Source organism: Seriola aureovittata, chromosome 11 (genome assembly GCF_021018895.1).
Source record: "Seriola aureovittata isolate HTS-2021-v1 ecotype China chromosome 11, ASM2101889v1, whole genome shotgun sequence".
In the NCBI taxonomy this organism is placed as follows: Eukaryota; Metazoa; Chordata; class Actinopteri; order Carangiformes; family Carangidae; genus Seriola; species Seriola aureovittata.
This window is the reverse complement of record NC_079374.1, coordinates 23,449,252-23,462,305: the sequence shown is the minus strand read 5'-3', so window position 1 is coordinate 23,462,305 and position 13,054 is coordinate 23,449,252. Positions and strand designations below refer to the sequence as shown.

The following is a 13,054-nucleotide window of genomic DNA, read 5'->3' as shown; positions in this document are numbered from 1 at the left end:
CACAGTAGAGTAACCAGTTCTGAAGACCCCAGCCTTTCAGGGTATGCAAGTTTAATAATACTTTAGCAACAACTGCTGCTTTAAGTTATCATTTATCTCCCTAACCCACAGGGTTTTATTGTGGAGTGTGGAGGATGAATTGAGCAGGAAAGAAGTCGCTCTGCAGTCTGGTGGCACGGCACCGGAAACTTTTTTGTATTGCCAGACAGACAGCAGTATTATTGTCTCTAATGTTAGCTAACAATTAGAAAAAATTGATCTCGCAACCCTCTCAGCGAACTAGAGGAATGCTACTTGTGACATTACAATGTAGCAAACAAATGTTATTTACATTACCATCAAGTGTATCAATATTTTATAAGGATCAGAAAAAGTGATCCCAATATAAAAAAAATGAAAGTGCATGCAACTAATACTACTTTTATAACAATTGTATTTTATTCAGTTAATAGTAAGTGTCATAATTATCATCTAAGAGGACATTATTCCTTTGTCGCTGCCAAGTTTGGTGAGCTTGAATTGCTATGGGGGCATGACTGAAGTGTCAACTGCCGACACTATCTGGAATTCTGGGAAGCGTGGTTCAGAAGCAAACCTGCGATTACCGCTTATCCATAGGTGTCGCCAAAGAGAGCAAAACGGAGATCGCTACTTTCATTCTCAACTCAGGTTGAATTTCTGCTGCAGATTTGTGTTGAAATTATCTCACTTTTTTGTTTGTTTGTGCTTCTTGGCTTGGGGTACATGCCAGATTATGCACAGATGAGAAAAATAGTGTCTGACCAAGATTGATTTCATCAAAAATATCAGGTAGCTGGATCCTGATGGTTTTTATTCTTATTCTTCTGACTGAAAATGTACAACTGACAAGGATGAAGAGGAAAAACCGAACTCAGGAAGTATCTTCCGACACAGAATGAGTTCTGTTTTTGTTCACTGGTTATTTCATTGCAGTCAAGGGAAAACTTTCCATAATACTGATTTTGTAAAACAATTATTTGCGTTTTTATGGTGTGATTAAATTTTTTTTAACTACATAAATGTGGAAAGTGACTTAAATGATACCAACTATATGTCGAAGTGATAAAAAAGGTTTGTGTTGCAGTCAGCGTGGAGCATAAACAACAGTGATAGAACAAGACTGAAATCCTCACTGTGTTTGCACAGGGGGGTGGCACTGTAATGAGCCCAAATAAATCTAATTAGTTTTAATGTGAATGATTTTTATGGTGGAAGCTTCCAGGCTGATAGTGTAGAAGAGAATAAATAATGCACTTTAGAAGTCTAAGTATTTACTCCAGACTGCAGCCCTGGCAAAACAGCTATAACACATAAATAGCCATTCAGGCCTGTGAGGATTAGATATGCAGTCTACTCAGAGAATGAACAGAGAAATCAGCCTCCCAACTAAAGTGCTAAACAATACCAATAAAACACACATAACTCCTGCCAATTCATTACCAGAAGGAGGATAATGCAGTCATGTTGTCCCGAGCGGATTAAAAACTGCCAGCTGCAAAGCACTGAGGCCTGCCCCTTGAAATTAATGGTACTCATCAAGAAATAAAAGCGCCATAAAGAGCAGTCTGTTTTTTTGCTCACAACGGGATGACTTCTTGAATTAACTGTGGACGCCTTGGACAGGCGTTAGCCACTGATTTCTTTGGAGGTGTCGGATCAAGAGGACATGCCTCAGCCAAATTGGAGCCCCAGTGGCAACAGTGTTAGCGTGTCTCCCCCGTCTGATTTGCTCAAAGCCATCGGCTCTAAAGCTGCTTGTCAGCTCCATAACTGCTGAACACAATCAGTGATGGTATGATGAAATGCAAAGCCTTCATGTGCAGTGCACAGTGATTTTCAGTAATGTGACTAAACAAGCACTGAAGCCACGGCGGTACATGGAGGGGTCTGTTTGTGCCAAATGGTTGGGATGCCCAGGCCATTTGCCCAAATTCTCCTCCATAAAGACAAAAAATGTCACATAATGTAATTTGTGCACAAATTGCATGATGTGCTTGTCACCAGCACCTCTTCATCTAACCAGCTCCCTGTGGCCGCATCTTCTCTTGCATCCCTACCACGCAATATTTAAAACTGGTTCACTGAGAGCAGGAAATACACCTATTTTAATGTAGATTATTTTCATTAATTAAGAGTTTGTAGACAGTAACTAACCTCAGTGATGAAAGCTGTACAAGTTTTAGATGCATGAAGCTGAAAGCCCTCCAGAAATACACCTATGCTTTTATTGCTTTTCAATACAGCCTGACCAATACTGGATTTTTGAGGCAGATTTTCTAGGATTTTAGATACTGATATTTGAAAAAACTGTTTTCCCATTTTTAAGATAAATCTACAAATAAAATCCCTTACATTTGTTTATACATAGATCTTTCTTCCAAGATATTTGAAAAATGAACTTTTTCTTGTTTCTACAAACGTACCATTGTTGCTATTCTCGCTACTTAAAAGCCAACGTTCTCTATACGCCCATAACAGTAGCCTATACCTGCCGCGCCAATACCTCGGTCAAGCTCTGTACTTTTCATGTGAGGAGCAGCAGGCGTTTGGTTTGCGTTGCAGCTCACACACAGCAACAGAATTTATCACATTTCCAACTACACAGCAAAGGAAAGGAAAACAATGAAGCTGCTGTTTGTCAGATGAAGGTGAGAACAGAAGCGCAGCAGTGGGAGAAACTTTAAAGCACAGCTACTCTTTTGTTAAACTTCTGAAAGCTGGACATAGTCAGCAGTCTCATGCTTTTTTTTCACTAATTGTCTGATTACCACACATGTTGACCCAGTCAGACTGAATTGAAGATACAGTTAAGGATAAAACACTGTCCTGGCTTGGCGGCGCTCCTATACTGGACGACAGTTTCAGGAGTGAGCGGTGAGACCCTGCCGCAGTGTTGCGATGCGGTCTTCAGACAGAGCAACCTTTGTACTTCCGCTTGAAAAGTTTCGGGATTGGATGGACAGTTTTTAACATGAGTCTGAGTCATTTAAAATTTTAATATTTAAGTAATATAGCTACCTTTATTTAGTACCACCCTGGTGCCATCCCCAGTCAAGTGGATGGGATGGATATTACTGTCCACATAGGGGAGGGCGATCGGGCAAAGAGCAGAACGAGGGCTAGCTGTTTAGCATTGAACAATGGGCTGGTTAGCGGAGAATGAACTTTTAAAATGAAATATCTAAATATAGCATCTTTTAATGACGCAATCTGTGGAGTTCCTCTGAAATGTAGATCACATGCCGAAGTCAGATCATCATGTACAGCATTGATGTTATAGTGTAAGCCTTGGTCCTCCTCGATCCTGTGTATCACCGCCTGCCTCCATATTCCATATACAAAGTAACAATGAAATGTTGTCTTCAGTTCTCAGTGGATGTCTCACAGTCGTCCTTCAGATGTTTTGTGCAGCCCTTCTGTTTTAGTTCTTTCCAATGCCTTGCTTGGAAGTGCATTTTATTTTTTCATTGAATGTTTGAGCAAAGTGAAAGAGTGAAGTGAGGCTTTCATGTCTGAGTGGGTAGCTTATTCTGCACTACAGTTATGGGTATGCCATGAGTCAAATAAGCTGCCACGGGGTCTTGATCATGCACAAGGCTGCAGGAATACAAATTTATTCCTGAGTGAACAATATGCATCACCCTGTGGAAGTGGACTTTTCAAATATGTTTGACCACAAACAGGCAGATAGAGAGGGAGTTTAACAGCTTTGATTTCCACAGCAAATTACAGGTCATCTCCTGTAAATATGGGTGCAGAGCTCGCTGTCATGATAACGGCAGAGACCGCAAAAAACTTCAAACTGATTTAGCATTCAGTCCACATGTCTGCTGTGTCTATTTTTGTCACCATCACTATCAAACTTTGATAGCTATGAGCGCTAATTGTGAGAAGCCATGTTTCTCATCCCATTAGCTTATCTCTCACAAAGGCAGAAGCACATTCATCAGGAAATTACATTGCAGAGAGACTTTCATTAATCAAAATGTATAACCTTATCCACGCCCAAATTATGACGAGCAATCCTCAGTGACATTCAGCTGTGACCCGGCTTTCAATAACACCAACACATGCCCGTGTCAAAGGTCGACCACTTCTTAGAAATAAACAGGAAAGTGACAAACTGAAGGGATGAAGAAAAGAAAGTCAAATATCAGAAGCTCTACGACTAATTTAAAGTTTTCCGGGTGTTTAGATTTACAAATGTCGTACACTGGGTTCAGACGAGAAATTATAAGCGACAGAGAGACAGAGCGCAGCACGCAGCGGCGCACACACAGCCGTGTCTGCAGACGACACTAAATCAAATCAGTGGCTGTGATTTGCCTCAAATCAGAGGAATTCTAAAGTCACATTTTGAAAGCAATAACATAATGAGGCTGATGGGAGCTTTCCTCTCATCAGCTCGCTCATGCTCTCCTTTTCCTCCGTCACCGGCTTCCCTCGTCTCAGCTGTGATTTACTTACAAGATCAATCTGACCTATCCCGCAGACGGTCAGACATTTCCTCCAAATGCCAATGGGCAGCAGATGGTTATGAATACAACAGCACCTATTCATGCACCTTTTCTTGTCTGCTCTAGCAAATGAGCTCTGAAGGGCTATGGTTAGAGATAACAGACACATAGACCTATGTGGGTTTTTCGGGGCATTTGTGCCTTTATTGTGATAGTCAGCGTGGAAAGAGACACGAGAGCTACTGCTACACTGACTCACATCATCTTTTTTAAGAGAGCAGTACAAATATAGCTGAAAATTTGTTTCAAGTGACGTATTTGAAATAAGCAAATGCAAGTTTGAGGTATCCCACCAAAACAAACACTGTTTGAGAGCTGAAATGTTTAGGGTGAAATAAATGAGACAATTAATTGATTTCCAGATTCATCTGCACACAGACCAGATTTCAAACAGAAGGTACAAACATTCACCTTTGTTTCTTTCTTTTGTTTCACTGGATTTGAAGCTGGATGTATTTTGGTTTTTGAGTGTTGATTAGACAAAACAAGGAATGTGAAGACGTCATCTTGGGCTATAAGAACTTGTGGTGGATATTTATTATTTTATGAAATTTTAAAAAACAACTTAGAAATTGTAAAAAAATAATCAGATCTATAATAAGAATAACATTAGTTGTCTCCCAACAGTTCTGTTGTGCAAAATGATTCGCCAGTGATCAGTTGACCAATAGCATTGTGTTTGAAATGCCATTGTCTACATCTATTAACATTAAATTTTATCACTTTGGTTTCTGACCAACAAGTCATTTAGCATTTGTCTTTATTTTTGACAGTTTCAAATAAACTGCTTGTTGATTAAAAAGTAAAACAATTTACAGATTAATCCTAAATTAAAATAATGAAGTGAAATCTTGGTCAACTGTACATTTCACATTTGACATTTTGACAAAAACTCTTTGCACATTTTCAAGAGCTTTGAGCCACATCCCGTTGAGATTGATCAGTTGGTATCACTGTGGTCTGACTCAGTGGATGTGGCCTGTGGTTGTGAGGCTGAAACTGAACGCCTATTTCAAGCGGCATTCTCCTCCCTTTCTGGATCCACTGCCTGTTACCGTTTTAAAAAAAATCCCCTTCACTACAGGAAACAACAACAAACTCTGAGCTAGGGGCCTCCATGCTGAAAATAACAAGTTTTTTTATCAAGATTCACACAGTCTACATATGTCTTTACTGGTTTTCTTTGCCATTTTAATGACAGTTCTCACCTCCCGCCATGCAAATGTTCTCCCAAAACAATTTCCCCTCTGACATTTTGCCGGGGCACCATCACTGCATCCTGGGCTCAGCAGCACCCCAGATGATTGTGATTGTTTTAAAAAAAAAAAATGCTAACAGGCAATGTTCTATCCCCTGTAGCAGAATGATGATGGATGCAGCCAGACCATTTTCTCCAGTGCTGACACATCACTGTGGAGACTTGAGATGGTGCTTTTGAGGCCACTATCACTTTATGAGAGTTTGAAAACCGAATGTTCGTTCGTTGTTTGTTTGGGCTTTTGCTGTTGTTGTTTATTAACAGCTTTATTAATTAATGCATGAGAAAAACATTTTTAATCAGGATCACTTAAGTTTGGTTTTAAGAAATTGAAGAGACTCTCTAGAGAGCAGAGCGTTTTGCAGGTGATAACTATTTGCCAATTTGGATGTATTGACTATAAGCTAATATTGGACAATATTAACATTTATTCTCCAAACATTAATAGCACATATTGGTCAAGTGGAATCCACTCTGCAGGCAAGAGTGCTATACAAATCTATTATAAAAAAAAAAACCAAAAGGCAATATAGCTATTCCAACTCAATGAGCTTTATTCCTGCTGACGTTGCTGTATATAACACGTACTTTCCAACTCGGGTGTTTACGGGCGCCGACATGACTCGCGCAGAGACTGAGCTGGAAATGGCTTTACATATGATTTCTGGTTATTCTTGTGAGGCCTCAGAATGATGTCGTTCACCAGGCTTTCTCCTCCACTGGCAGAGAACACCAAAAAAAAAAAAAAGTGATTTCTTGTGTCACTGAGCATAGTTCATAAAAGCTCTACTACATCACTGGGAATAACAGTAAAATCCTGAGGGTTTGGCAACAAGCCAAGCTTCCACAGAAGCCATGTTCAAACGTCTTGCATGATGATTGCCTCTGTATCTTTATGTAGACCCTATTATTACTTAAATATATTACGATCATTAGGTTACAAGATGCTGTGGGTTATATAAGCATACATAGATAATCTGATTATATCTGTCTGACATTAGAGGGTCATTCTGGCAGTAAGGTTTCAAATACACAGCTTTGTTAAAAGCAATGGAAAAACCAGAAGATGTTATTCATCAATCATACATGAAGGCTTTGACACATTATCAATGACAAACTAGGTGTGCACTGACTGAGCTGTTGTTTTTCTATTGCATATTCCTAATGTCAGCACTACCCTTGAAAAGTCAGTTTGCCCCGCAGCACATTTCAACTTTGACCATATTTGAAGCTGACCTTTCAAAGAACTACCAATGAGACTGAAGCTTTAGACTGCATAAGTTAAAAAATCCATATATTCATCCTGGGTTTTTTTTTTTTTTTTTTTTTTTTTTTTAAACTTCATCAGATCGTCAAACGAAAAACATATTGCAGCCTTGGGAGAAACGATGCACAGCAAGTTGTCAGACTGCACAGACTGAGGCACTAAATGCTGATCTTGTATAGACACCTTAAGGCCCACAACTGTGAGAAGCATTTTCCGGAAAAGCCCATTTCTATTCTGGTCCATAATGTGGCATCCAAGGAGCGAGGCCAATAAGATGGTTCATTTATCACACTGAAAGTTTTCATTAGGACCAGCACCTTGTTTCGTTCACTTATTTGGCAGATTTATTTACCCTTGACTCTTCTGGCTTTTTAAGGAGGAAAGTCCAACTGCTGTAACAGTCTGTCCAAGAAAATGTCCATGATGCAGGCTTTTTTTTTATTCTGTCTTTGGTTTTAAGTTTGCTTTTTTTTTATGTAGTACCACTTCCTGTTATTAGACATGATTCTATTACACCTTTTATTGATTTAAAGGAAAGTGGTCAGGATCCAGGCAAACCCAACTATGTTTATATTGTCACATATAAAAACAAAATGTTTCAATAGACCATCCAGAAGCACTGTCACCTTTAGTAGTGCCACCCCGGGGCTGCACTTTGTCTAATACAATCGTGTCCATGACTAAGATTTGGACTGGTCGATTGGGAACTGGCAGCCCAAGTCAGTGATAGACACATCTAAAAAAAACTATACCAAGTACAGACTATACTCTGTTTTAAACATTTTACTTCATTTGGTCCAAAAACACAATGCTATTCAGTTTACTATTAAATAAATAAATAGACAAAGCAAATTGAAACAATTTAAAAATCTTGTCTGTTTGATTGAATTAAAACAACTTTCCAGTAATGTTTCCACCCTTATACACTACCTCTTTGCATTAGCTGTGTGGATCCTTGAAAACGATTTATGCAGCAGAAAATGGCATAAAAGTGTTATTTTCAGCTCAAACATCAAAGCAATGAATTTAAAAAAAATACCTTTCTTTTAAGTGCCTGACACTTTAGCTAATTTATTTTTTTCTCTTTGTGCGTCTTAATATTCCTCCAGAGTGGCACATCATATTAAAAACAAAAGAAGATCCATTAGCACTGGAAAGGAGGCTCAATTTAACAAAACAATACGGTCTCATCCAAGAAAAAAAATGAGACAAAAGAAAGAGGACATGAGTATGGAACAGGCAGTAGCATGAACAGACCCAGGGCTCCCTCAGCTGTCTCATTTGTGAAAGCCTGTGATTAATTGAGATGTATGATAACTGCTGAGGGTATTAATTCAATCACACAGATGGTGAGACTGAAGGCTTTGACATTTGTAACCGTCAACACCTTAACCCAGCGAGATCAAAATATCAATTATCTTGACTTTGGCAAGTCACTGCTGTGGTTTTAGCCTATGAGTTGGATCTTCTTTTGACGTAGACGTGATGAGGATGAAAAAACTGAGCCGGTAATAAGAAGCTCTCTAATCTTTCTGCTCTATTTTGATTCCAGAGGGAAAGAGCTGCGGCAGTGATAGTGGATGAAAAGCTGTTAATGTTTCTGATTGTGGATGAGGCTGAAGTCACTTCAGCTTTCCAATGATCTGACAACAAACAGCTCCAGGTGAAAAGATGAACTTGTCGTAATGGAGTTTTTGGTGACAGTGAGCAATGGGGAGCAAGGGCTGAGTTTAATGATGTTATCAGTCACTGTGTGATCTTGCACTGATAGATGAAGTGTCTGCTGGACCTTCTGAAGGCGGGCAGTGAGTGGTAAACATGAGAGCTGTCAACATTACAGTAGCAACACACACTACCTATCTAATGTGCACAGATGTGGCCATTTCTCAGAAATGTTAAAGCAATATGTGAACACCAATCAGAATCATTATATTCTGATCAAACTGTCTCAGATATGCTGCACTCTGACACACTGGGGTCAGCCTACACCTGTAGGTTAGAGGCAGCTTCATTCCTACTATGTTAAACAATTACTCCACAAATCAAACATGCATAGCAGAGGCTATTTAAAGCAAAACATGTGAATTCTTCCATGTCAACCGAAAAAAACTTCCTAATTTCTTCACCTTGCAAACCAAACAAACACAGTGCCAAATAATACGTCACATTTGTCTTCACTGCCTTTAAGAAACGCAAAAGTCATTCAGGTGTGTGTGAACCACACAGAGCATTTTACAGTGGAGGCCCCCCAGCCTCGCCTGGAAAAGTGAGCGCAGTCAGTGTCTGAAGAAAGTTATACTTGAATATTACTAATGTAACTGGGTTACTAATGACTCATTTTCAATTTTGTTTACTCTGCTGATTTTTTTATTATTTTATTGAGTGAATAATTGTTAGAAATAGTGACAGGTGATGTCTTTAAGAGTATTTTTTTTGGTCAACCAACAATCCAAAACCCCAAAGATATTCAGTGCACAATGATGAATGACAAAGAAAAGCAGCAAGTCACTTTCAGAGGCAGATTTTACATGATTTTTCCATTCTAGTTTGAAAAATGGCTGAAACAATGTATCAATCATCAAAACAGATGCAGATTACATTTAAACTCATAATTTCTCCTCTAAATACTGGGTTTATTAGGCTTCGGGACAAAAACAAGCAGAGGCACTATGTCACACAGTTTAAGCTGTCACATAGGACCTACACTGGTAACAAGACGTGTCAGGATAAGTCTGACTCGGCTCAGCGGGTGACTGATTGTGCTCCCCATCTCCACCAACCAATTTCCTCACTGAAATTCTGCTGCAAGTAACTTGGAGCCAGTGTCTGACTACATGCTTGCCAGTGTGAAATGAAGTAACAAAATTTAACCCGCTAAACCCTGCTGCATGTTATTTGCATCGTAACCCACACGAGTCACAACCAATACTACAGGAATCAGGACTCACTCTCTTACTGTCTGCAGTTCCAGCTCTGGTGTCCACCGAGGATACACTCCATGAATATGATTAGAAATGACATAACATATGCTCCATATAGCGTCACATCTTGCATCATAATAATCAATTTAGATACCTTCCAATGTTTGATCAAAACATAAAGAGACACAGCTAAAAAAAAAACTCCAAGAGTCCATACTTCCTGTGTACAACAGCCAAAGCATACAGTCCAAAAGAACAACAACAGCAGTGAGATAAAAAATAAAACAGAGAGGGCATCAAAATATTCATACACAGACTTTTACCATGTGTTGGACATAAGACAAAAACAATCTAAAGAATTTAAAACTATGGTTTTAGAAAATATTTCATGAGAAAAATGTTGGATTGATTCTATGAAAAAGAATTGTCCACCGACATGACAAATGATTGCACTGATGAGCATCCTGGCTTTGAAACCATGGATGTTTTCCTCTTTGAACAATATATGACGTGTCAAGCTCAGACGTGTCTTGACTTGCCAAATGCCTGTAAATAAAGAGAGATAAACATGAGGAATAATAGCTGAGGGTTAACAATCATTTCACACCACAGGGACCAGAGATGGACTAAAAATGTGTCCTTTCTCTTTTGCATGTTCTCCACTGGTATGTTTTTTTTTCCATAGAGACATGTTGTGTTAAATCTGTATTGCCTGTGTTTATTATATTCTCAACTAAATGTGAACTAAAAACATTTTTTTGTTGTTGTTATTGTTTGTCTTTGCAGCATCATCTGCAGTTCCCATTGTTAGGAGTTGGGCACTATGTGTCACCTGAATTGATGGCATATGAACACAAGTGGCAGCAATCTTGTTTACAAATGACAATATCACACTGCATCTTTCAACCACTCTCTACCACTCTACTTCCACTCGATACTTTGTGGTGGGCAAAAGCTGATCCAACTCAATTAAGCAAAGGGTGGCAACACACTGGGTGCCCAGACTGTTCAGGTTTAAAAAGACTTTATCATTTTAATTTATACTGCATGACCTTTATGTAACTCTCCTTAAAAATCAGATCTCTATGATCGCTTTGTTTCAGTACAGGCAGACTAGCAACCTGAAAACTCTCCTGAATTGCAATTTGTGGAAGCCCACAGGCTAATTTATGCTGATTTCCACAGTATTCAAAATGAGCCACTTGGAGAGCAGCTATTCAATTACTGCCACCAGTGGCTGAAAAAAAAAAAAAAAACCCACAGCTTACTTTATGGATGTTCCACCATGAACCTGTGCAGAGGCAGACTGGAGATTGAAAATGTACATTTGTGAAACAATGATTACTGCTGACTCCAACAGGTTTTTTTCCCCAAAAAGGATTTCACAACCACAGAAAACGGTGACTCCTCAACCATGAAATGAGAACTATGACACAGAAACCAGAAGTACTCTTCTGACAGATGCTTAGCACATCCATCCTCAAAGTATTGGGTGTATCCATTACTTAAGTTATTAATACCTCACAGCACACAATGGTAAGACACCACGCTCAATCCTTTGTTCTCTATTGCAAACAATTACGTAGGCAGAATATTTGGCAAGTGAAGATGAAAGGTACATGCCATTTAATTGATCCTTGTTCATTTTGAAGGTTGAGTGCCACTCATCTCAGTATTCCTGTGCTGCCTGAGGAAATAACAAAGGCGATGCTCTCAACATCCCAAATCTTATCCCACACACACACACACACACAATCCGTATGGAGGCTACACACACTCACAGCACATTTTAGAGCAAATGCCTCATTAGATGTTTTATGTTTTCAGAAGAGAATAGATGTGTTTGAAGTATTGCAGATTTAACCGGATTCGTGCATTCTCGTTTATATTTAGACACAGACAGTGCATGAAGTAAATATTTCTAATTGCTTTTCAATAAAAAGCCTTTCTCCATCATTAACTACAGTGATACAATAGCCTATATCTAACCTCTATGCTAATGCCAAATGACAGTCAATGTTTGGTTTTTTTTTTTGCGACAAAATAGTCAAACGTCGAAAATAGGGTCAAAATGAGGAGAAGACGCAAATATATTCACTGTGTTGTTACGTAAAAGTCACAAGTAAGAAGGTGAAAAGATTTCCGAGCGAGAAACTCGACATGTTAGCTTTGAGTCCACCTTGCACGGACTTGCGCAACAAAGTTTCCCGTTAGGTCAGGAGTTAATTTAATTCAGAAACACACACTGTAGCGTATTCCCCGACAACATATGCCGTTAAAAGTGGTCCACGGGAACAACAAGTATCAACTACGAGCTCTGACGGCAGACAACATATTCACACAAGCGAAAGTGTGCAGCAATAAACAAAAGATTGTTGCCAGCAGCAGCCGAGAAACTCGACAGCTAAAACTCCGAGCAGCAGGGAAGAAATCTCACTTCTCACAGACAAGAGGAGGAAAAAGGGGGAAAGGAGAAGTGCTTACTTACTCTGAAGCGTAGAAGAAGTCCGAACAGTCCCGTAGAAGAAGGAAATAAAAGCCCACGGTCCTCGGCGCTCCACAGTCCGAGCTCCACATCCAGCAGTCTCATTCCCTCTCCTCCTCTGCTCGCCGCTACAGCTGCTGGACAAGTTTGGTGACGTCAACAAGCAGTCGGTCTCAGCCGGCAAAGCTCTTTGGTCGCAACTTGAATAATACATGGAAAAGGAGGGGAAAGACGCGACCGGAAAGAATCGGGGAGGCAGGCTCCACATGAGAGGCTACCCTTCCACGACAATGGCCATATTCACTAAACAAACAAAAAAAAAGTCAGCTGTGAAAAGGTGAATAAAGTCCACATAATGCCTGGATTTACATTAATATTTTAAAGAACACATCAAGTAGATTTCTATGAATTGCTACTTACATGCCTTGCTAAAGATTGTTATGAAGACTTTTTGCCTTAATAGAAAAGCAGGTGCTTGTAGGATTTCTGCATCAGCATTTGGAAATGAAAATATTAAATAAAAATATTCATCAAAACCAAAACTTTGACACAAATAGCAAAGTTATGCAGCTAAGCTAATATGAA

General features: G+C 39.4%; 1 protein-coding gene across 6 annotated transcripts in view; it reads right to left on the bottom strand.

Annotated features, from left to right (window-relative positions):
• gulp1a (GULP PTB domain containing engulfment adaptor 1a) overlaps nucleotides 1-12,787 on the bottom strand; it is an 84,733-nt gene extending 71,946 nt beyond the window's left edge. For 2 of the 6 annotated variants that reach the window (XM_056389475.1, XM_056389479.1), the window contains exon 1: nucleotides 12,473-12,607. Coding sequence is in view for 2 of the 6 variants with exons in the window: in XM_056389473.1 (XP_056245448.1) it covers nucleotides 12,473-12,737 (265 nt within the window). In the remaining 4 variants the exon portion in view is untranslated. Of the gene's footprint in view, nucleotides 1-12,468 lie in introns of all 6 variants that reach the window. The other 4 variants (XM_056389476.1, XM_056389480.1, XM_056389473.1 and 1 more) reach the window with 3 other exon arrangements.
• Nucleotides 12,788-13,054: the final 267 nt, after the last annotated feature.